This window comes from Trichomycterus rosablanca, chromosome 3 (genome assembly GCF_030014385.1).
Source record: "Trichomycterus rosablanca isolate fTriRos1 chromosome 3, fTriRos1.hap1, whole genome shotgun sequence".
NCBI classification, from domain to species: Eukaryota; Metazoa; Chordata; class Actinopteri; order Siluriformes; family Trichomycteridae; genus Trichomycterus; species Trichomycterus rosablanca.
The window spans coordinates 6989369-7015832 of record NC_085990.1 but is presented as its reverse complement, the minus strand read 5'-3'; the positions used below and the strand labels follow the sequence as shown (position 1 = coordinate 7015832).

At 43.3% G+C, this 26464-nt stretch overlaps 1 protein-coding gene across 1 annotated transcript in view; it reads right to left on the bottom strand.

Moving 5' to 3' along the window:
* The window catches only part of mtbp (MDM2 binding protein), a 46399-nt gene that overhangs the window by 1897 nt on the left and 18038 nt on the right, over window positions 1–26464 (bottom strand). The window contains exons 11-20 of the mRNA XM_062992553.1: window positions 25136–25253; window positions 23104–23274; window positions 14119–14232; window positions 12724–12891; window positions 12551–12638; window positions 11245–11403; window positions 9069–9164; window positions 8713–8979; window positions 2854–3082; window positions 1206–1319 (exon numbers count right to left, since the gene is read on the bottom strand). Of these exons, the coding sequence (XP_062848623.1) occupies window positions 1206–1319; window positions 2854–3082; window positions 8713–8979; window positions 9069–9164; window positions 11245–11403; window positions 12551–12638; window positions 12724–12891; window positions 14119–14232; window positions 23104–23274; window positions 25136–25253 (1524 nt within the window). The remainder of the gene's footprint in view (window positions 1–1205; window positions 1320–2853; window positions 3083–8712; window positions 8980–9068; window positions 9165–11244; window positions 11404–12550; window positions 12639–12723; window positions 12892–14118; window positions 14233–23103; window positions 23275–25135; window positions 25254–26464) is intronic.

The following is a 26464-nucleotide window of genomic DNA, read 5'->3' as shown; positions in this document are numbered from 1 at the left end:
AGTCTGTTGCACTAACTTAATTGCCGTATGATTGCATGAGTACCAATACTGGTATCGGGTATTTGCCCGATACCGCGCTAATTAACTTGTACTCGTACTCGCAAACGAGGCTCCGATACTAAACATTCGATACCGTGTGCCTAGTGCACGTTGCTGCGTTATGCCTGGTTCACACTACATGATTTTCCCCCTGATTTTCGCTCGGCGATCACCAGCCAAGTTTTGATCGCTGAGCGAACGCCGAGTTGCTCCCGAGCCGGCAAATCTAGTGTGAACTATCCAACAACTCGATCTGACCGGCTCGCCGAGCGCTCGGCGACCGGATCGAGTTTTCTAGCACATCAGATATTTGATCCGAGATGTGCGACTGGGAATGAGTGACATGTCAAACAGCCAATGAGAACGCAGGATACGGTGTGAGGGGAAACGCAGGAGAGGCGTGTAAACAGGTGGGACAGGGGGATAATATAGTTTATATCAGAATACATCAGTACACACACACACACGTTTTACAGTATTTCTGACCTGATCGTTCTCTACAAAACAACAACAAAACACCAACATTGCAAAAATATTTATTAACCTCCAACTCACTATAGAACAATCCATGCTATTCGTGTTGCCAAATCCACTCAGATTCATTTATTTTTCCTCCTTGATTTCATCACATCAGCGCACAAACACTTTGATCTCTCGCTACTTGTTGACGTGCATTTTTGGACGTGGTATCATTAAACTGCTCGTCACTTCTCACGTGTGTTTTTGTAAAAAAAAAAAAAAAAACGGTATTCTAAATAGGTATTGGTATCAGCAAGTACAAAAATACATGTACTTGTATTCGGTTGGGAAAAAATGGTATTGATGCATCCCTAGTAGTTACAAACATACCTGAAGCTTGTGTGCGTGTGTGTGTTAAAAAGAGAGACGGACAGAGAAAACTACCTCAATATTATTATTTGTTTGTGCCACTGGCCAATCCTTACGTCTATATGCCATTATCATGCTGTAATGTTTGCTTTGGGTGTGTGTTTCTTTATGCGGGTGTAAACAATCAGAATTGCAACGTTTCAAATGAGTTTAAAACAGTGCAGGATGGCCTCAGAAGCGTGAGGACTTGTGGGAAGCTAAGAAAGCTCGTTACAAGAACAATGCCATGCTTGAAACCCTGACTCATAGCATGGACTAACTCGCCAGAACTTCAGTACCTTCAGATAGAGCTTTGACACATCAAACAGCCTCTGACTGCAGGTCTTGAAGCACTTATGTTGGCTGGTGATCCCGTACTGCCTCAGTGTCTTCGCAACCACCTCCTTCAACATCTAAAAAAACAACAACAGAATTTTAAAGATGCAAAATGCACAAATCACACCCCCACACGCTCCAATTAAAAAAGTCTGCAGTCCCGCTCGACAGCAAGAAAGCTTTCCACACCCACTTATCTTCTCTGATAAGAACAGTGGGTGTTCAAGGTTTTTCCATCAGCAGTAGGAACAGTCGGATGCCAGACTGGATGTCTGAAAGCAGATCAGCATGTGGTGTATTCCAAAAAAAAAGAGCAGGATGAAAATTGTATTACTGCATTTGAAGAGGTTTGCTTTGAAATGGTTCCAAATCAGCTTCTCACTAAATGTACAAAAAGAGGAGAGGACTGAGTAGTCATCCTGTACACAACATACACTGATCAGCCATGACATTAAAACCACCTCCTTGTTTCTACTCTCACTGTCAGACACAGCAGTGCTGCTGGAGTTTTTTTTTTTTAATCTATTTTTCCCCACTTTTTCTCCCCTATTCTAGTCGTGTACAATCACCCTGATTGCGTCCTCTATACTGGTTCGACCCTTCACCGCTGACTGAGGACGCCTCTCAACTGACTTGCGCCCCCTCCGGTACGCAATCAGTACAGACTGCATTTTTCACCTGCATGAGTCGAGTTCATACACTAATGGACGCTGTGTATGGAGGGTCACACCCCCATCAGCATTATTCCTCAGCCCTGTGCAGGCGCCATCAGGTTACCCTCTAGCCTTGAACAACAGCCAATCGTTGTTCATGCTGCCGCCCAACCCAGTCGGAAAGGTAGTCGAGATTCGATGCGATGCATTCAGAACCCCAACTCTGGTGCGCTAGCGTACTTTACCGCTGCGCCACCTGAGCGGCGCTGCTGGAGTTTTTAAACACCTCACTGTCACTGCTGGACTGAGAATAGTCCACCAACCAAAAATATATCCAGCCAACAGCGCCCCGTGGGCAGCGTCCTGTGACCACTGATGAAGGTCTAGAAGATGACCGACTCAAACAGCAGCAATAGATGAGCGATCGTCTCTGACTTTACATCTACAAGGTGGACCAACTAGGTAGGAGTGTCTAATAGAGTGGACAGTGAGTGGACACGGTATTTAAAAACTCCAGCAGTGCTGCTGTGTCTAATTCACTCATACCAGCACAACACACACTAACACTGCAGTGCTGAGAATCATCCACCACCTAAATAATACCTGCTCTGTAGTGGTCCTGATCATTGATGAACAGGGTGAAAGCAGGCTACAAAAGTATGTGAAGAAACAGATGGACTACAAACTACAAAGTGCTTCTATATGGTAAATGGAGCTGATAAAATGGACAGTTAGTGTAGAAACAAGAAGGTGGTTTTAATGTTATGGCTAATCATTGTAAACTGCAGGTTTTCCTTCCAATCAGTACAGAGTAGGTGGTCATAATACAGTGTCCGATGACTGTAGGTCATTGGCTGCTGTATTGGATATGCCTACCCTGTACCTACAGTCATTGGTACAAGGTAGTTGTAGTCAATGCTATTAGCTTTGTGTTGTACGTGTGGTTGTGTGTGCTCACCCGGTTGTGTTTCTGTGAGCGTGACTCAGTAGGGCCCTGGTCGGGTTTCTGACTGGGTGAGGGCTCACGGGAACTTTTAGCTCCAGCAGCCGAGTGTCTGTCTGAGCTGGAGGACGAGGTGGAGGAGGATCGAGCCGCTTGCTGTCTCAGAGCTCTCACTGCTGGGTGAGCACCGCTACCTGCACCGCACTGAGAACCCTGAGACTCACCGCTCTCCCACTTAGCCATCCTGAGGAAAGAAAACGCAACATGATTGGATTTTATTACATCATACAGTTAAATCAGCTTCATCACTCCTAATACCCATAATGCCCACTCATAATTCATAAACATAAAATATACAGTTAAAAGCATGTTCACACTGCTTCTAATCACTGATGTAATAAAAACAATTTTATTGTTTGGGGAAGGTCCTGGTCTGACAAGTTTGGAAAGATTGTATTTTTATTTTCTTAAAAATTAAAGGCGATGCCGCTCAGGTGGCGCAGCGGTAAAAACACACGCTGTTCACCAGAGCTGAGATCTCGAATACATCGTATCGAATCTCGGCTCTGCCTTCCGGCTGAGGCTGAGCGGCCACATGAACAACGATTGGCCTGTTGTTCAGATAGGGGGCGGGATTAAGCCGGATGGGGACTCTTTCTCAGACTAGTGCGATTACGACCTCTGCTGGCTGTTTTTTTAATTAATTAATTTTTTTGTACCCCTTTTTCTCCCACTTTTTTTAGCGCATCCAATTTCTACCCGTCAATCATCCTCTCACTAATGCTGGTCCCTGCTCCCGATTGTGGAGGACGAGGCTGCTCCACGCCCCCTCCGAAACGTGCACAGCAATCGAACATCTTATCACCTACACTTGATTAGAGCAGTGCAGTACAGCGCTGTGTACGGAGGGCCACACCCTCTACCACACTCCTTTCCCATCTCGGTGCAGGCACCACCAACCAGCCAGCAGAGTCGTAATCACACTAGTCTCAGAGAGCGTCCCCATCTGGCTTTAGTCCCGCCCCTTATCTGAACAACGGGCCAATCGTTGTTCATGTAGCCGCTCAGCCTCAGCCATCAAGGCAGAGCCGAGATTCGATACGGTGTATTCGAGATCTCAGCTCTGGTGAACAGCATGTGTCTTACCGCTGCGCCACCTGAGCGGCCTGCTGGCTGGTTGGTGGCGCCTGCACCGAGATGGGAAAGGAGTACGGTAGAGGGTGTGGCTCTCCGTACACAGCACTGCACTGCACTCGTCAAGTGTAGGTGATAAGATGTTCGATTGCCGTGCACGTGTCGGAGGGGGCGTGGAGCAGCCTCATCCTCCCCAATCAGGAGCAGGGACCAGCATTAGTGAGAGGATGATTGACGGGCAGAAATTGGATGCGCTAAAGTGGGAGAAAAAGGAAAAATAAAATAAAAGGCGATATTTTCTATTTATTTATTTATTTATTTATTGATTTTCTCTCTTTAATTGGCTCTGCTAAATCAGGAGAAAAAGAGTCTTTCACTGCTGGGGATCCCGATTGCGCTCAAGGAGGGTACATTTGCCTGCTCCACGCCTCCTCCGACAGTCCAAAACCCCTTTATTTTTGCCCGTGCCTCGATGCTTTCACACATGAGGCACATCCACTTCTGCACAGGAGCCTCGGTCTACTAACCAGGGTCCTTGCACAGCGTTTGAAGACCCAACCCACTTAGTCCGGTCTTTTTCCACCCTGTGGACTTGCCAGGCAATTTTGTCTGCTGCAGGTACTGCCAATTGTGGCGCCCAGCCGACTGGTAGCAGTGCCGAGAATCGAACCACCTGGGTGTTTAGAATCTCAGCGCTGGTGTGCTAGCGGAATATCTATGTGACCAAGTCTTTTAACATCTCCGAGATGAAAAGGGGCATTGATTGCAATCCTTGCTTTCTTGTCCAACATTAGCGCCCGACCTCGCAAATCCTTCTTTAAATGAATGGGCACAAACTCCCAGAGACCGGGGGACTGGACATAATAGCCACAAAGAGAGGAACTCCACGTTAATATTGATAGTTTTTGAATGGGATTTGTAAAAAGCTCACGGTTGGCTTTCTAATAAATCTGATGATGTTTTTATATCACTGGGGGCGTCTGAAATCAGTGCAATACGATAAGGTTGCAGGAGGCCTCTGAAAAGCTGACCAGAGCATGTACAAACTAAGCACAGTGGACAGTATTGTGAAACTGACTGGAAGGCCTGCAAACGAGCTTTGTGATTACTGGCTCATGTAAAAGCCATTTAAAGAAGATCCAGTGGGTGCGTTCCTGAGGGGGCTGAATAATTACATCATCCATACACATCGCTGATACGCTTTATTTTTCCCAGGGGAGGAAATTTTTAATCTGTTCATTAGCCGTCATGTGCAGAGTTGGATTTATTTTCCAAATGTTATCTGGTGGGAGTGAAATGAATCGAGGGGGCTCCGAAATGGGCCGGAGAAGCGTGTCTCCGCTCCGCCGAGAAGTTCAATGAGGTGGCCAGGCCGGTGGCTACAGTCTGATATGAAGCCAGCATTAAAATTGGCTGAAAGGAGAAAGTGTGAACTGTGGCCCTTTCATTAAGAGAACAAATGTGGAGAGCTTCTCAAGCATTGCAGAACATCCTACAGGAGATTCATGCCATCGTTTCCATCCTTTTTTTAAACATTAAAGATATGTTTCTCCTTAATGAAGGAATTCAGCCGTACAACAATCATTAATACCTCCTTTTTTAATGTAATGCACATAGAACAGTGCTGTCTCTTTATGCATTTTCTCCCCTTTTAACGCGTCCAAATGCCCGATTGCGTCATGCTTCCTCTCCACCAATGACCGAGGAGATCGAAGCTAACCTACTCCCCCTCCGACATGTGGGCAGCAAGCCGTATGCATCTTATCACCCACACATTGACGAGTGTTGTGCCACCTAGCGTTGTGTACGGAGAGACACACCCTAAGAGCACTCTTTCCTCATCTCTGTGTAGGCACCTATAATCAGCCAGCAGAGGTCGTAATTGCACCAGTCCCACCCATCTGAAAAACAGGCCAATCGTTGTTCATGTGGCCGCTCTGGGTCACAGAGAACATAATATTAATTAAATAAACTGATCTTAACAGGCACATTAACTTTTACATACACCGATCAGGCATAACATTATGACCACCTTCTTAATATTGTGTTGGCCCCCCTTTTGCTGCCCTATACTATTCTGACACCTTTCTATCAGAACCAGCATTAACTTCTTCAGCAGTCTGAGATATTCTGTTGGATCGGACCACACGGGCCAGCCTTCGCTCCCCACGTGCATCAGTGAGCCTTGGCTACCCATGACCCTGTCGCCGGTTTACCACTGTTCCTTCCTTGGACCACTTTTGATAGATACTGACCACTGCAGACCGGGAACATCCCACAAGAGCTGCAGTTTTGGAGATGCTCTGACCCAGTCGTCTAGCCATCACAGTTTGGTCCTTGTCAAACTCTCTCAGATCCTCACACTCGCCCATTTTTCCTGCTTCTAACATCAACTTTGAGGATAAAATGTTCACTTGCTGCCTAATATATCCCACCCACTAACAGGTGCCGTGATGACGAGATAATCAGTGTTATTCACTTCACCTGTCAGTGGTCATAATGGTATGCCTTGTCGGTGTAAATGCCCCCTCGTGGAGGCTTTATCATCAAAATCATGGACAAAATGTGGGTCGCCTGTAAAAAAGGTTTGAAAACCACTTTTCTAGACCAGTTCTGGAGATTCCATATAGCAGCATCAGCAGGAAGGGACACCGTCCAACCTTCCCTTCCTCACACACAACCCACTATGTGGACATCTGTTCAGTTGGTGGCTCTGCTGAAATTTCACTTCACAGAGATGTGCTAGCATGTTAGACCGCTATGCCGCCCGAGCACCAACAAATCATTCTGAGACGACAGAAAAAGGCTGTGCCTCTGTTTCCTACGGAGCGAGACGGTGCCGCTTATCTTTCCGCTACCACGAGCAACTGAACTTAGTCCAAGATTGATGCTGACCTTTTCAGAGCGCCGCCACTCAGACTAATTGTTTATTTGATGGAGAACCAAAGCACAAGCATGGCAGAGAAAAACTAATTCTCACAGTTTCAGCAAACTCTGAACTGCTGGATTCCACTTTAATGTGAACCATGGCATTGTGGGGGAAAAACAGCATGGTGACCAGTGAACTGTGAAATATAGAGACAGGGTTTGCACCTTAGATAGAAATCCCAGATTTACTCATCCTTTGTAGATCTAATGAGCCCTTAGATTGAACCTTCTCAAGTCTCCAAATGAAGAGGGTTGCCAGAGCTTCCTTGTTTTAAACTGAAAATACATTTCATACCAAACTGCATGTGAATAAACGGTCAGTACTGTCGGTCAATGTTGTGGATTGTTCAAAGCTTGGCGCTTAGTGGCACAGACAGAAAGTGGTTATGCAGCGTATCATGAAAGGTGTAAACGATGCGGTAAGAGGCAATATGCACCCAGTCTGGTGGTGAACAGAGCGCTCATCATGTGAAAGCCACCTTTGGGTTGTCAACTCTAGATAAATTCCACTTATGATTTTAGAACTTTAGAGTTCTATACACAGTCGAGTCTCATTATTACCACTACCAGCTAATATCCAGTGGGAGTGACTCAATAAGTTCCTGGTAGGTCGTTACAGGTATTTGAAGCCATGCTGACTGCAGTGAATCCCACAGCTGCTGAAGGGGGTGTGGGGGAGGAGCCATAGAGCAAACACGATGATGAAGGTGGTCCCACAGATGCTCAGTTGAGTTCGAATCTGGAGAAGTTGGGGGGCCAGGGTAGTACTTGGAAATCTTGGTAATGCTCTTCCAACCAGTGTTGGACATTTCTAGCCATGTATATAGCCGTGTAAAAACATCACTGTTTCGAACAATAGCAATTTATGGACCAGTCTCCCCCCCGGCCAATTATTCTTTTTACTGACTAGCGTGTATGTATATACACCGATCAGCCAGAACATTGAAACCACCTCCTTGTTTCTACACTCACTGTCCATTTTATCAGCTCCACTTTGTAGTTCTACAATTACTGACTGTAGTCCATCTGTTTCTCTGCATGCTTTGTTAGCCCCCTTTCATGCTGTTCTTTAATGGTCAGGACCCCCACAGGACCACCACAGAGCAGGTATTATTTGGGTGGTGGATCATTCTCAGCACTGCAGTGACACTGACATGGTGGTGGTGTGTTAGTATGTGTTGTGCTGGTATGAGTGGACACAGCAATTCTGATGGAGTTTTTAAACACCTCACTGTACCTGCTGGACTGAGAATAGTCCACCAACCAAATATATCCAGCCAACAGCGCCCGGTGGGCAGTGTCCTGTGACCACTGATGAAGGTCTAGAAGATGACCAACTCAAACAGCAGCAATAGATGAGCGATCGTCTCTGACTTTACAAGGTGGACCAACTAGGTATAGAGTGGACAGTGAGTGGACACGGTATTTAAAAACTCCAGCAGCGCTGCTGTCTCTGATCCAGTCATACCAGCACAACACACACTAACACACCACCACCATGTCAGTGTCACTGCAGTGATGAGAATGATCCACCACCCAAATAATACCTGCTCTGAGTAACAGATGGACTACAGTCAGTAATTGTAGAACTACAAAGTGCTTCGATATGGTAAGTGGAGCTGATAAAATGGACAGTGAGTGTAGAAACCAGGAGATGGTTTTGATGTTATGGCTGATCAGTGTATATCCTAAGTAGAGCACACTGAATCTCGTTGTACTTGTACAATGACTATGAAGGTATTTGTAAATAATGGACGATTGAACACAACCCGCAATGACTCCACCATGGACGGAGATTGATCAGGTTCTCACCTCTTGTGCGGCTGGGTGAGAGTATCCGATTCGTAGGAGCGACGTTTGAGATGCGGTGGGTCACTGTGCAGAGCCTCTCCGTCGGGCACACTGCCAGGTTCAGAGGGTGACGGCGTGGGTACAGACATTGGCATAGGGCTCAGTGCCAGTGGTACCGGGCATGGCTCCTTACAGCACGTGGTCTGGGTCTCGAAGCGGATGAGACGTGACTGCAGGCGTACGAATCCCTGGTCCCTCTCCAGCGCCTTCTGCTCATCCAGACAAAACCTAAACGCACACACACACACAGGCTTACGATTGGCGTCTGAATTAAGTGAAGGACGACGGTGTTAGAAACACATGAAGCGTATACTCACTCGATGCCGTGGTAGTGGGTGCTGGCGGCCTGCCTGAACGGGAGCTTGGTGACTTTTCTGGGAGTGAGATCAGATGAGAGCTGGAATGCGTTGTCCCTACATAAAAGGTAAGAAGGAGTCAACAAAAGATCCATTCAGAATAAGCTGTGCTGAACAAATCCACCTAACAGTCAGTCAACAAAATGCAGAGCAACTAAGCAGCCATGCACGGTGTGAACGAGGCGGGTTCATGCTGCCAGATCGAGGAATTAGCTGTGCGCTTCCGACGTGCCCGCTGAATCCCGTTCACTTCAGAGCAAGATGAGAGAATTCTAGCTTTGGTGCATTTTGTAGTGTCATGCCAATCTGTCTAACCTGCACCCATCTAATATTTATTTTGCTAAAAACAAGTTAAATAAACAACATTTATTTATTTTATTAGGATTTTAACATCATGTTTTACACTCTTCAGTTTACAAGTTTAATGCTAAACAGTCATGGACAATTTTGTATCTCCAATTCACCTCACTTGCATGTCTTTGGACTGTGGGAGGAAACCAGACCTCCTAGAGGAAACCCACACAGACACATGGAGAACATCCAAACTCCACACAGAAAGGACCCAGACCGCCGTGCCTGGGGATCGAACCCAGGACTTTCTTGCTGTAAGGCAACAGTGCTACCCACAGAGCCACCGTGCCACCCTAAATAAACAACAGTCACAAGTATACAGACACCACCGACAACTTATGACTTGACAACAGTGACTAAATCCAATGCAAACAATTTAGTGGCAGTGCATAAACCAAAGATCTTGGAGTAAATAGTCTGAACACTGCACTAACGCCACCTGTCTTTTACTCACCTGTAACAAGCAAACAGTTAAGCAAGCTCCACACAAACACTAACTTGCATTCAATGTGATGTTTACAAAGGATGTCGGGCGGCACGGTGGCTAAGTGGGTAGCACTGTCGCCTCACAGCAAGAAGGTCCTGGGTTCGATCCCCAGGTGGGGAGGTCCGGGTCCTTTCTGTGTGGAGTTTGCATGTTCTCCCCGTGTCTGCGTGGGCTCCGGGAGTTCCGGTTTCCTCCCACAGTCCAAAGACGTGCAAGTGAGGTGAATTGGAGATACAGAATCGTCCATGACTGTGTTCGATATAACCTTGTGAACTGATGAATTTTGTGTAATGAGTAACTACCGTGTCTGTCATGAATGTAACCAAAAGTGTAAAACATGATGTTAAAATCCTAATAAACAAACAAACAAAGGATGTCACCTTCTTAACAATTTCCGGCCTGTTCGAGTTGCACCGATGACCTGGATATGCTGTTATTGGATGGTGCATACAGCCACAGCTTAAATACAAAGGAATAGAACACACTAGCTCAGAACAGGACCAACAAGTATAGAGGGTTGGTCCATATTTGCACCTTACTATCCAGTTCCTAACTGCCTCTCAAAGCAACAAAAACTGTTCATCTGAAACTTTATGGCAGCTGGACCCAAGCCTAAGATGACCATGTGTAATGCCAAGCAGTGGTGTCTAGCACAATAAATCAACTTCGGATGGATAAATTATACTTCTCCATCTGACAGTCAGACGAATAAATCTGGGTTCGGCAGACGCCAGGAAAATGTTGTGTAATGTCTAATGGGAGCAAGAAGCTAGGAATAGTAAAAGCAAGAGGGAATTGAAAACAAATAAATAAACAGATAAGACAGACTAGGACGAAAGTAAATTCAGAAGCTGCTTTTCCAGAATTAGAGGTAGCAACCTTCTGCTAAAGGAAAGGACATTGGACACCAAAATTCTAACCCGGCATCTTAAAGGACATGTAGCACCACCGGGGAAACTTTGTCACTGGTTTATGCATAATGTCATCAGTCCTGTACACAGTTCTCACATTTATCTTGGACGAGCTGCTGTTACAGCAATAAGAACCTGGGTTCGACTTCCTGGCCGGGTGACCACCCTGTGTCTGTGAGGGTTTTCTCAGAGTGCTCCAGTTTCCACCCACAGCCCAAAGACACAAGGTCAGGTTAACTGGAAATACTAAAGTGTGTGTATGTGTGATTGCCCTGTGATGGACTGGCGACCTGTCCAGGGTGTTTCGCCCAATGAATCGGACCCACTGTGACCTTGACCACAATGAATGACTTTCGGGCGTGACCGAGTTAGTTTAGTTAGGACTCACCCTCTAAGCACACACAGCGGCTGCAGATCTCCACTGGGAAGCCCATCAGAGGTGAAGTGCTTGAGAAGCTCTCTGGCATCCAGTAGTGCCGAGCCGCTCCTCTGATTATCTTTAGGTCCCATAAGACCATCTGAGGAGCCACAATGAAACAGGTTCGACCTGGAAAGGGTGTGAAGAGATTTAATAAGAGCTTTATTCAGGTCAAACGTGGCTTTAATAAACAATAAAAATACACCGATCATCCATAACATTAAAACCTCCTTGTTTCTACACACACATTTTATCAGCTCCACTTACCATATAGAAGCACTTTGTAGTTTTACAATTACTGACTGTAGTCCATCTGTTTCTCTACATACTTTTTTAGCTGCTTTCACCCTGTTCTTAATGGTCATGACCCCCACAGGACCACTACAGAGCAGGTATTATTTAGGTGGTGGATCATTCTTAGCACTTCAGTGACACTGACATGGTGGTGGTGTGTTAGTGTGTGTTGTGCTGGTATGAGTGGATCAGACACAGCAGCGCTGCTGGAGTTTTTAAAATACCGTGTCCACTCACTCTCCACTCTATTAGACACTACTGCCTAGTTGGTCCACCTTGTAGATGTAAAGTCAGAGACGATCGCTCATCTATTACTGCTGTTTGAGTTGGTCATCTTCTAGACCTTCATCAGTGGTCACAGGACACTGCCCACCGGGCGCCGTTGGCTGGATATATTTGGTTGGTGGACTATTCTCAGTCCAGAAGTGACAGTGAGGTGTTTAAAAACTACATCAGCGCTGCGGTGTCTGATCCACTCATACCAGCACAACACACACTAACACACCACCACCATGTCAGTGTCACTGCAGTGCTGAGAATCATCCACCACCTAAATAATACCTGCTCTGTTGGGGGTCCTGACCAGTGAAGAACAGGATGAAAGCAGGCTAAAAAAGTATGTAGACAAACAGATGGACTACAGTCAGTAATTGTAGAACTACAAAGTTCTTCTATATGGTAAGTGAAGCTGATAAAATGGACAGTGAGTGTAGAAACAAGGAGGTGGTTTTAATGTTATGGCTGATCAGTGTATGTAATCCATTGTAAGACAGTTTAACATGCCCTCATGTCCATGAGAATTCCACCTTTTTAAAACATGCAGAAAGTAGATCAGCTCGACTAAATAAATGTAATGGATTGATGTTTTGTGATGTGATTTTGGTAATCGTAAAATTAAACAGTGCTATTAAAATAAATATTGTACGATTTTCAGTTATGAATTAGGTAGGGCCTTAGCAACATGTAAATGGCTGGTATTTACCTATTTCTGTGCCGTATCTTCTGCATGTTTTCATAGTTGCGCAGGACGCTTCTCTCAGGCCACTCCGACTGCGCAGCACGCTTAGCATCTACAGATCAGCATTGTATGTTAACGTTCCCAGAGGACTAAGAGCCGATTAAAATGTTGATTTAACATGACCAGACTGATTTTACCTGCTGTGACAGGAGCACCGTGGGTCTTCTTTTCTACTGGAGCACATGTAGATGACCTGGACAGTGTGGCATTATGCATCTTGAGGTACTGCTCCCTGGCCAGACTCAGAAGCACCCTGAGGTCATTCAGTGGCACAGCTGCTGGTTTTTGAGCTTCCTTTCTCCTCCCTGTCCAGAGAGAAAGGGCAGGGTTTTTTCAGCACTGGATTAATATGAATTAATATTAATTAATTAATACTCTTTGTTTTTCAGGTCTGATCTCACGGTGCTTTGTTTTCTTATGATGCCCCTGATGTTCCAACTAAAAATTCTAATGTTCAGCCTTCTCCGATTCTGACACATCTAATCAAGCTCATAAAGGCCAGACACCTGGCTTATTTATTTATTAGGATTTTAATGTCATGTGTTACCCTTTGGTTACATTCATGACAGGTCAGGTAGTTACCGGTTACACAAGATTTATCAGTTCAAGTTTTTTTTAAATATCAAACAGTCATTGTCAATTTTGTATCTCCAATTCACCTCAATTGAACGTATTTGGACTGTGGGAGGAAACCCACACACACAGGGAGAACATGCAAACTCCACACACCTGGACCACTCCACCAGGGAATCAAACCCAGGATTTTCTTGCTGTGAGGTGACAGTGCTACCCACCGAGCCACTGTGCCGCCCTGACACTTGGCTTAAAAGCTAATTTAGGTTAACTGAAAGGAGTATTAACCTAATACTCTGCAGGACAGTGGGCCACCAAAACTGATGCTGAGCAACCTACATTAGACCACAATGACCAAACAAACAAACATGATGTGTAACTCTGCCTTCACACGTGATATGTCAAAAGGCTGGTCACTTTTTTATTAAAGCTGGTGTTGTACTGAAGCAATTTGGGAACGACCAGAGTTGAGTAACTTCCCTCCTGCTACCAAGACACATTGACAGCACCGTTGTGATACGAACGCCAGATCTTAATGGTGATGGGCTGGCATACTTTACCGCTTTATGCATACTTTATGCACCATTGTTAATGCTGTTTACTTAGGAGAAAAAAATCATTCTGCACAAGGATTTGTTTGATGTTTAAAAAAGCAGAGACTCACAGAGATCCTCTTATCAATGTTAATCAATGTTATTACGCATTTAATAAGGTGACTGTAGTGTGCAATCAATCAATCAAATCAATCATGTATGTGAAAGATTGAACAAGCAGACAAACGCTGTATTGTCTAACATCTTAATCAGACTTCACTTCAGACATTTTAAACAAGAACTCAAATGAGTCCAGACCAGGTAAGTGTGTGTGTGTGTGGGAATGGCCCTGTTGATCCTGAAAATGCCATGTGAATAACAAAAAGTTCAGACAAGAGGGCTCCTGTTGCCCAGGTAACCACTTACGGGCACATTCCTGGATGACACCGAGCTGCACCCTGGCCAGCGTCTTCTCCCTCCGCAAGAGGTCGTCGCCACCGAGACTGGGTAGAGAGCGCAGCCAATCAGAGGTGTGGATCCCTGCTGAGAGGGTGAGATGTTAATAGAGTTCAGCACTTTACCCATCATTTTCTCTCAGCCAAATTCTCTTCAGCAGCAAGTCTGTCCTGCACACTTTCCAAGAACTCTGCCAACTGGCTCAGTGCAAATCCAAAACTGTCATTTCAGATAGAACTGGAGTGCAGAGATAAATAAAAATACCCTGCAGGAGTGTCTCGGGTTACAGAATGTGTTCTGTTCTCAAGTCAATCTCACGTCTGAACCGTTAAACAGTAAACAAAAATAAAGCTATTACATAATACAGCTGAACATCATTACATGGGGTTTACACATAGCTTATATACATATACTGATAACATTAAACCATAACATTAAAACCACCTCCTTGTTTCTACACTCACTGTCCATTTTATCAGCTCCTCTTACCATATGGAAGTACTTTGTAGTTCTACAATTACTGACTGTAGTCCATCTGTTTCTCTACATACTTTTTTAGCCCCCTTTCATGCCGTTCTTCAATGGTCAGGACCCCCACAGGACCACTACAGAGTAGAGTACAGGTATTATTTAGGTGGTGGATCATTCTCAGCACTGCAGTGACACTGACATGGTGGTGGTGTGTTAGTGTGTGTTGTGCTGGTATGACTGGATCAGACACAGCAGCGCTGCTAGAGTTTTCAAATACCGTGTCCACTCACTGTCCACTCTATTAGACACTCCTACCTAGTTGGTCCACCAACTATGTAAAGTCAGAGATGATCGCTCATCTATTGCTGCTGTTTGAGTTGGTCATCTTCTAGACCTTCATCAGTGTGTGTGTGAGAGAGAGTGAGAGAGAGACTTAGAGAGAGAGAAGAGAGAGACAGACTGAAATGTGTGAAATTGAAAAAAATGCATCAAGTGCCACCCATTAAACATTCCTGTTGTGAAAACACTGAACACTAGTTTAACCACAATGGTTTAAAATGCTGAAACATCCCATAGGTGCATTTGCAGCTAAAACAATCCCAGCCTGCCAAGGTAAACTATAAGCAAACCCACGCCTTTACTGATCAAGAGCAGTAATTTCCCTAGACAAACATCTCCTGCAGCACTTACACAAATCAAGAACACAGATATTCAAAGCAAGTGAATCACAAACCACAGCTTTAGGCTCCACATTTAGTCAGACAATTTAAACCAGTGCAATTTAAAAGCTTTATCTAAATAGCTAAAGTGATACCTGTAGGTACAGGTGTAATCAGTGCTATTCAAACCCCCTCAGCTTAAAAGGTACTATGGTGATGTAAGAAGAACTAAATGAAAATCTCTAACAAAAAGTCTCAGTAACCAGAGAAAGAATATTTAATCGATGCATACAAGCAAGTTTAAAAACATAAGTCAACATAATCAATGTTTATCAAGAAAACTAAATGTTTTTCATAAAAATTCAATTAAACTTAAAAAACACCCAAAGATTCAAGTAATCAAGGTGTGTTTTATGTAAGACATCACAGTTGAAACAGATTAAGGGTGGTTTTTGAGTCCCAGTGGTTTAATCATCAATATAGAAGGCCTATGATAATAGGCCAGTGATAGCTCAGTGGTTAAGGTACTGGACTAGTAAACAGAAGGTTGCCGGTTCAAGCCCCGCCACCACCAAGTTGCCACTGTTGGGTCCCTGAGCAAGGCCCTTAACCCTCAATTGCTCATTGTGTTCCGCTCAGTGTGTAAGTCGCTTTGGATAAAAGCGTCTGCTAAATGCTGAAAATGTAAATGTAAATTATGACCACCTTCCTAATATTGTGTTGGTCCCCCTTTTTGCTCCCCCATATGAAACAAACTGAAATGCACTGTGTATTCTGACACCTTTCTATCAGAACCAGCATTAACTTCTTCAGCAGTTTAAGCTACAGTAGCTCGTCTGTTGGATCGGACCACACAGGTCAGCCGTCACTTCCCACGTGCATCAATGACCCTGTCGCCGGTTTACCACTGTTCCTTCGTTGGACCACTTTTGATAGATACTGACCACTGCAGACCGGGAACACCCCACAAGAGCTGCAGTTTTGGAGATGCTCTGACCCAGTCGTCTAGCCATCACAATTTAGTCCTTGTCAAACTCGCTCAAATCCTCACACTTTCCTTCTTCTAACATCAACTTTGTGGATAAAATGTTCACTTGCTGCCTAATATATCCCCCCCACTAACAGGTGCCGTGATGAGATAATCAGTGTTATTCACTTTACCGGTCAGTGGTCATAATGTTATGCCTCGTTGGTGTACATATACAGGTGTACAATACAACGAAACTCTTTTTCCACACACCACAGCTTGTTTGAAAGTTGGGGTCAGAGCGCAGGGTCAGCCACTGACGGCGCCCCTGGAGCTGAGAGGGTTAGGAGCGTTTATCAATAACCCAACAGTGGATGCATAGCAGAGCCTGGATTTGAATCGACAATCCTCCAATTGATAGCTCAAAGCTCTACCCACTAGGCTACCACTCTCCCCAAACCTGTGAGGTCCCACCTCTGATCACTGGATTCAGAGTCCAAAGTGCTGACCACTACACCATGGAACCTCCATTAATCAATGTAACCCAACTTTAGGTCCTATAGACTAGCAATAGGTTTCAAGATCAGCAGAATTATGTAGGGGTTGAATAAATGTGACATGGCAGTATTACCAACATATCTACATCATTATTCCAATCATACCCTATCTGTGACAAATACATGAACAGTAAACATCTCAGCACATTAACAATTTTAACCTCTCAAAATTGTATTTGTCAATCAAGCTGCAAGAAAAGAAATGTAAATCAGTTGGATGTTATTTTGGCCATTCCAAAATGATTACAAAAATGCTGCTGATTTACTTTTGTGCTTTGGGACATTGTCATGTTGCATCATCCATTTTTGATGCAATTTTCATTTCATTGTTTTCCTCTGTTCAGGCCCCGAGGCAGCCAAGCGGCTCGATCAATGTTTTTATGTCTGTAGAGATAAAAAAGCTCTGTCCATGCAAGCACTTCTGCCTAAAATGTATGTGTCGATCTAGAACATCAATCTGTCCAAATGTCCAACTGAAGAATCTGGCATGTTTGGGTAAAGCATGTCTCAATCACTGGTGTCTGCACATGTGGATATGTTGGTATTTCTCAACACATAAATGCTGCCACTTAAACTAGTCTGGAATTTAGAATGTACATTTGGACCAAAGTCAGAAGCTTTCAGCTCATTTCAGGATTTGTGTGCAGTTTAGCTTAAGCTTGTTATGAAATGTAACTAGGAACACATTGTACTGCCAAGTATTCTACATAAGTCTGTTTTTGTACTTAAAACGTAAAGCCCACCAAACATAAAACAAACTGGCAAGTCTCTACATACAGTACAATTTGAAAGTTTGGAATTACGACGAATCTCTACAGGTTTTGGAAGGAAGACGATCATTATTTTCAGGTAAAATAACATTATACTCATAAAAAATCAAGTCTAGACATAAGACTGTTAAAGCTGGATAAGGATATGGATTTTTAATAGAATATCTACACAGGCGTAAGTTGGGACGACAATGATTAACTGGTTACCCGATATCTAATGAAGAAATCATAGTTCAATTAATGCTGTTAATTAAAAATGTTTACAATTTATTTCCAACAGCTAAAGCTTGATAAAGAGTAAGAATGCTGACCCACATCTGCCAGCTCTGCTAACAGTCGCATTTATATTGTATAAACACATGAACATAACACACTGTGAATCAGTATGGTGTCTGACTGCAGTATAATCTTCGTACTTGTGAACCTTTGTGTATTTAATGCTCTTATTTATCATGCTCGAATGTAAAGGTTATGTTATAATATTATGTTTGGGACAGTGGTAGCCTAGTGGGTAGAGCTTTGGGCTATCAACCGGAAGATTGGCGGTTCAAATCCAGGCTCTGCTAAGCATCCACTGTTGGGTCCTTGAGCAAGGCCCTTAACCCTGTCTGCTCCAGGGGCACCGTAAAGTGGCTCTGACCCCAGCTTCCAAACAAGCTGGGATATGCGAAGAAAGAATTTCATTGTACTGTACACCAGTATATGTATATATGACAAATAAAGTATATCTTCTTCTTCTATAATAACACTACTGTCAAAATAGCTTTAATAAAGATGCATATATTAATTATAATTAGATTGTATAAAATTTACATTCTAAGAGCTGAACTGCTTCTGCTAATGCTGTGTACATTTATCTTACATTACACTGATTTTTATTACATAAGGATTGTGTTACATGTTAATATGAAGCTTGATTTTGGTTTTTATACTTTGGATGGGCGGCTTTAGGCTTGTCGATTATCAGTTAAAAGACTTGGTTAAAATTTGCCTCCATAACGCTAAGGCTATTACTATGTTTGATGGCTGATTAATCATTTCAAACCATTGTGCACTTACTGTATATTAGCACAGTTAAAATCTTTGACGTTTAAGAAAGCAATAAAATAGCCTTTCCTTGGGCTGTTTAACCATCTGAAGCATCAGCATTTGTAGGTATGATTATGGTCTCTAAACTGCCAGAAAGACAGAGCTTTCTTTCAACACCTTGCCAGTCTTTTGCTGATTTAAGAAATGAAGACAATTACATGTGGCAAGAGACTAAAGATTTCATATCTATGAGGTGTGTACTACTCCCCTTACAGAGGTATGTAAATTGGCTCTAACCAGGATGGAGAGAGAGAGGTGGGAGGCCTCAGTGCACAGCTGTGCAGGAGGATAAGCACATCAGAGTCTTTAGTTTGAGAAACAGATGCCTCACAGGTCCTCAGCCAGAAGCTTTATTAAACAGTACAATCAGTACCAGTCTGATTTTATAAAGCCATAACGGAGATAGGCTAATACAAGGAAAATAAAGACATTGGATGAAATAGGACTGGAAAAGAGTATTATGGATAGATGAATCTTGAACGTTAGTAAAACACAGAACATGAAAATGTGAACAGCTTGATGCCATCCGGCAAGAATAGTGGAGCCAATATTATGATCTGAGGATGCCTTGGTGCTGATAATGTGGGAAATTAATACCGGGTAAAAGGAATTTGAAACAATGAAAACACTGTCCTGGTTCTAATCTGAAATGCCATGTCGTACACTGAGGAAGCGCTCAATTGGAGCCATTTTATCTTTTTGATGGATTGGCCAGCACAAAAAAACAGATCCAAACTTTATTGGCTGTATTTTTCTTGCACCATTTGGTCAAGCTGCTTCCACAACCGCTTAATACTGTTTTTGGGAAATGCAAATGAAAGAAAAGAGTGAAATTTTTGCAGATTTACCTCAACAGAAATTAAAAGGTATTAAAGGCTGAAATTACAGCAAATTAAGGATTCTTAGATGGAACTGGAACTCATTTCATGAATTAAAGAGTGAGATTTCACAGAAAATGTTAAATATTTGGGTGACCACTGTCAATTACTTATTGGTTAATAGAACATCATGGAATTTGTATCCTAAGTAGAAACAGTAACAAACTCTGTCTGTAGACAAACTGTCCAGTTGTATGTTACACTTAACACGCAGGGCCTCAGAAATCTTAGAAGGTTCTACAACACTTCCTCTAGGCCCCAAGCTTACAAAAACAAAACATCTTTGCTGATAAGACTTTTTTTTGGAAGGCAAGGGGCATCAACCCAACCCTCAAACATTATGGATTATTATTTATTAATTAATTATTTTATAAGTGCCAAATTTACACTTATGTCTCACATACAAAACCAAAGAGCTCTAACCTATCTTGTCATGTCAGGACTTTTGGTTTCTCATGAGTATACATCATGCCATGAATTCAAACAGCTACCTTTGAGAGAGGTCATCAACTGAGATGCTAAATAAATTATTTCTGTATAATTAGTTTAAGCAGAGTTTGTTAGTCTATTATTTTCACTTGAATGAAAATCAATGATTTAATTCTGAATTCAGCTTATTTTGAGGGTTTTCCTTTTCATTGGATCTGTAAGAACTAAGAGCTGTACATGTAACTCCTGTACTGCTTGTGTGTGATCTCAGTAGTCTGGTGGGGTTTTTCTTCCATGTGTGCTCTTAGATCCAGCTGGCTGCAGCTGCTGTGGGATTTGAAGTCTGTGGAAGACTTTTAATCCAATTCTAACGAGATTCCGCGCTGAATGAGTGAGAGCTGCAGCACAAGCTTCTGTTTTTCAGAAATCCATTCTGTTTTAAATGTTGGGCTGATGGTAGTCAATCGTAGTTTAGGTGTTGACATGCAGCACCTGAGGGGCTTAGATAGGGGCCAAATCATTATGGCCAGACAACTAGAAACTGTAAGTGGTGCTCACAGGCAGCTATTGTGAGTACCCACATACAGCGGTCTGACAAGGGACAAGCTACCAAATGCCTACAGTTTTTTTTTTGTTGCAGTTTCCCCCAATATAGTTGTATGAAATTACCTGATTGCATTAAGCTTACTCTCTACTGATGCTGACCTCCACTCTGACTGAGGAGAGCCATGACTGACAAATGCCCCATGTGCATCTTTCACATACCCGACTGCATCTTTTCGCCTGCACGAGGTGAGTTTCTATGAGGATCAGCTTAGTGTACAGTGTATCACAAAAGTGAGTACACCCCTCACATTTCTGCAAATATTTAAGTATATCTTTTCATGGGACAACACTATAGACATGAAACTTGGATATAACTTAGAGTAGTCAGTGTACAACTTGTATAGCAGTGTAGATTTACTGTCTTCTGAAAATAACTCAACACACAGCCATTAATGCCTAAATAGCTGGCAACATAAGTGAGTACACCCCACAGTGAACATGTCCAAATTGTGCCCAAATGTGTCGTTGTCCCTCCCTGGTGTCATGTGTCAAGGTCCCAGGTGTAAATGGGGAGCAGGGCTGTTAAATTTGGTGTTTTGGGTACAATTCTCTCATACTGGCCACTGGATATTCAACATGGCACCTCATGGCAAAGAACTCTCTGAGGATGTGAGAAATAGAATTGTTGCTCTCCACAAAGATGGCCTGGGCTATAAGAAGATTGCTAACACCCTGAAACTGAGCTACAGCATGGTGGCCAAGGTCATACAGCGGTTTTCCAGGACAGGTTCCACTCGGAACAGGCTTCGCCAGGGTCGACCAAAGAAGTTGAGTCCACGTGTTCGGCGTCATATCCAGAGGTTGGCTTTAAAAAATAGACACATGAGTGCTGCCAGCATTGCTGCAGAGGTTGAAGACGTGGGAGGTCAGCCTGTCAGTGCTCAGACCATACGCCGCACACTGCATCAACTCGGTCTGCATGGTCGTCATCCCAGAACGAAGCTGACGCTCATAAAAGCCCGCAAACAGTTTGCTGACGACAAGCAGTCCAAGAACATGGATTACTGGAATGCCCTGTGGTCTGACGAGACCAAGATAAACTTGTTTGGCTCAGATGGTGTCCAGCATGTGTGGCGGCGCCCTGGTGAGAAGTACCAAGACAACTGTATCTTGCCTACAGTCAAGCATGGTGGTGGTAGCATCATGGTCTTGGGCTGCATGAGTGTTGCTGGCACTGGGGAGCTGCAGTTCATTGAGGGAAACATGAATTCCAACATGTACTGTGACATTCTGAAACAGAGCATGATCCCCTCCCTTCGAAAACTGGGCCTCATGGCAGTTTTCCAACAGGATAACGACCCCAAACACAACCTCCAAGATGACAACTGCCTTGCTGAGGAAGCTGAAGGTAAAGGTGATGGACTAAACCCAATTGAGCACCTGTGGCGCATCCTCAAGTGGAAGGTGGAGGAGTTCAAGGTGTCTAACATCCACCAGCTCCGTGATGTCATCATGGAGGAGTGGAAGAGGATTCCAGTAGCAACCTGTGCAGCTCTGGTGAATTCCATGCCCAGGAGGGTTAAGGCAGTGCTGGATAATAATGGTGGTCACACAAAATATTGACACTTTGGGCACAATTTGGACATGTTCACTGTGGGGTGTACTCACTTATGTTGCCAGCCATTTAGACATTAATGGCTGTGTGTTGAGTTATTTTCAGAAGACAGTAAATCTACACTGCTATACAAGTTGTACACTGACTACTCTAACTTATATCCAAGTTTTATTTCTATAGTGTTGTCCCATGAAAAGATATAATAAAATATTTGCAGAAATGTGAGGGGTGTACTCACTTTTGTGATACACTGTATGCAGAGACACACCCTAATCACATTATCCCTCGTCTCTGTGCAGGTACCATCGATCAGCCAGCAGAGGTCGTAATTGCATCAGTTATGAGGAATCTCTTCCGTCACCCTTCCCTTGAACAACAAGCCAATCGTTGTTCGTGTAAGCACTCAGCGTGCCGGGTGGCAGAGCTGAGATTCAAACTGACTCTGGTGTGCTAGCGTGTATTACCGCTGTACCACCTGAGCACCGTGCCTACAGTTTCGTTAATCAGCAAAGACTCATTGATGACAGAGGACATAAAGGCTACAGCATCTGGTACAGACCAACAGAAGAGCTACTGCTGGTGCTGATAATAAGGTGAACAGGGCCATGCTCATGATAACTCCTAACCACCATCAAAAGCACCTGGGAGTAATTTGACTGGTCTGACAAATCCTAATTTATACCAGGATTATGTGGACGGCTGGGCATAAGACCCATCTTTTTTGGTCAGCATAGCCGGTAGTTGGATCTATTAAGTATTTAAATACTTAAAAACAAAACAGATAAGGTGAAAGCTATTTATCTGAAAGAGAAATTGGAAGCATAATAGCAACAGCTTAAAACAATAGCAGATCAGATTATAAAATAAAAGCTAGTGGTGAGTTCTAACGTGGGTGCGGTCACTGCAGACTTCTTTAAGACTCAGGAAATTATCAACATAGTTTAATAATGACTTGAACCGACCATCATTCTTACCTGAGGAAGACTGAACTTTATCCTGGGTAAGTCCTACTATCGTTACTAGTGGAACAGCACCATTGATCTGATTGGCTGAGTGTATCAGTCGTGCTCTGCAACCACCATTCTCTGCCCCCTGAACCAAGAGGAGATAATGGCCTTTTTCTCCTTTTACTTCAACAGCAGGGGCTGAGAAAAGATTTTTGGGACAGGTCAGATCTTAGCATATACAGAACTGTGCAAAGTAAAGGATGCAAAAAATGTACATTGATAAATTGTACAACAAATAGTGAAGACAATATTAAAATGTGAATTATTTCTCACAAATAAGCCAATCTCTGAAAGCTAAAAACATTTGATTGCAATTGCAATGACTCTATCAATCACAATAACCCTACTACAATAACATTGTTTCAATTTTTTTTTTTTTGCTCTTTTGGCCCCTACAGTATTTTTTAGGGGTCGGCAAAGTGGATCATACTGGCCATACTGATTTGGCACAGTTTTATGTCAGATGCCCTCCCTGACACAACCCCTCTTATTTTATCCAGGCTTGGGACCAGCACTGAGTGTGCACTGACTGAGGGCCCCCACCCCAGACCTGAACAGTCTTCTACATACACACATGACTAGCTGATAACACTGATAACATCTGTACCCTGGATCTCAATTTGTTTGTTTGGGTTTATCAGCAACATACTGGCTATATTTATGGCATAGACATATATTGAAACTGTACATCATTATTTGTTCAGATCATTTGTTTTATATCAAGTCTGTCTAAAAAGTTAAGAATTTTAATTGGAGGAATCTTCTCGAACAACTCTTTCATGTTCTCAACCCTATAAAAGGGTCTCTGATGGTTGAAATTCTAGGACATTCTAACAAAAAGTGTTTAATTGTAAGGGTTGTAGCACATTACACATTGTAGCAATTGACAGGTTGGTGCCTGCTCGCCAATCAGGAGGTGTCGGTGGGTGAGGGTATGACCAATTCGGCACCTGGTTATAATTGTCTGGTCTTGCCTTTTTAGGAAGTCGGCTGTGTATAACATTGATGTGGGGAGTTATTTCATGCAGCTGATCTCAGTGGTGGTGGGATAGTGTGATCTACCACCGTACAACCCGGGCACCTCACTACGTTAATCAATGTAATGTTCCTTAATTTATTCAAGTTTAGGAAGTGCACCGTTTAGGTCAGGGATACTGTGGGTCTAGAGCCTATGCACTAAACACTACATTTACAGTTTTGGCATTTAGCAGACACTTGTATCCAAAGTGACTTACAGTACTGTGACAGTATTTTGTCTAAGCAATTGGGGGTTAAGGGCCTTGCTCAAGAGCCCAACAGTGGCAACCTGGCAGTGATGGGGCTTAAACCAGTGACCTTTCAATTACTAGTCCAGTACTGCCCTAGGCACACCCTGGACTGGCAGGAAATTACTTAATCAATCGGTCAGTCAGGCAATGTTTCTTAATCAAAGCCTGAATAGAAATTTTACTTTAATGTCTGAAAGTGGTTAAGCACACCCATTTTCATTTCATGAAGAATTAAACGAGCAGCTCGTACAGGCTTCCTGGTCGAGCTTGAAATATAACACAAGACTGAAGGTGGATTGTGGGTGTAGAAAGTCTAATAAAGCTACACTTAATGCATCATCAGTTGGGCTGTATAATATATGATAAATATAAATGACTGCAGTTGAATTGTCACCCTACAGTGATTATTACATTGCAGCATAACTTAATGCTCCATTCAGTCACACACGGCTCAGGCAGCAGGAGATTCAGATGAAGAAGTGCATTTATGATTAGGTCGTTGCAGGGGTGGCTGTTAATGAAATATTATGGGTGATCGTGATGTGGGTAAGTAATATTTTTATGTAAAACTGCACAGCTTCGATCATTTCATTGTTTCTTATTGTGAAGATTAATCAGCATTTCGGATTGATAAGGTAAGAATACGTGAAGATAAACAGGAGGTTTAGTTTAGCAAGTCAGAACCATCTATAACATGCATTTTCTGGTCAAGGGAAAATCTTTTTTCATACCAGATAAGACTTTCGGCCGTTTAGCAACAAAGTCTCGCCATTTGGAGGCGCTGAGCTGGGAGGCTGCAGGAAAGGCTTCAAAGCTCACCACACAGGACAGAGAGAAGAGAGCACCAACCTGCCAGATAAACAAAAAACACACTAGATCCTGGTTCATGTCTCCACCAAACAGTTTGTTTATTAGGATTTTAACGTCATGTTTTACACTTTGGTTACATTCATGACAGGAACGATAGTTACTCATTACACAAGATTTATTAATTCACAAGGTTATATCGAACACAGTCATGGACAATTTAGTATCTCCAATTCACCTCACTTGCATGTCTTTGGACTGTGGGAGGAAACCCACGCAGACACGGGGAGAACATGCAAACCACACAGAAAGGACCCAGACCGCCCCACCGGGGAATCGAACCCAGGACCTTCTTGCTGTGAGGCAACAGTGCTATCCACTAAGCGACCGTGCCACCCCTCCGTCAAACAGTCTCTGAATGGACAGTCATCTCTGTAATTGTTCTCCTCCACAATGGTCAGTAAGGACATTTTTATATTTTGTTAATATATGTGTATGTATATATACTGTATATATATATATATACACATAAATAGCATTTTACAACATTCTACACTCCTGAGAAGAAGGCATGTCTAAATTCTTAGATGAGGTGCCTTCATTTAAAGTGATATTCTGACTGAATAATGAGTGAGCATCCGATGCTTCCATAGCTGTGAAGACAATCCCAGCATTCAGTGCAGCACAACTTTTCTTTTCAAATGTAAATAAACCCTCATTGATTTTTAATTTGTATGAAGGTGTTCAAAAGTCTTTTATTTGCAAATTCGGGCTCGTCACTGACCGTTTAGCCATTTTCAGTACACGGAGGGTGATGTTAGCTGGCACACCAGTGAGTTGTGCCACCTCAGTCCATTGGTTTTAATGGCCTGAGGCTAACTGTGTTAGCTTAGTAAGCAAAACTCATTTTTACAGAGGGCCACACCTGCACAAACTTGTATTCACTTTTACTTATTTCGTTAAATTACCTCCTTCTTTATGTACATAAATATTTATTTGTAAATATTTCTCAACATCACTTGTTGGAAAACTGGCTCAGTTAAACGCTGAGGTGGAAACACTGCCATCTATTGGCAGGATGCGGTCACTTTGTGGGTCACAAAATCGGCATACATTGTGGGAGATGCAGTTTCTGTACGATTTTACAGTGTACTTTAAGACAATCGTATGTCTTTTAAGCTCTCGCGAGCCACATAATTTGGATTTGGCCCACGGGCCTTGAGTTTGACAGATGTGGTCTAAATAATCTGCCT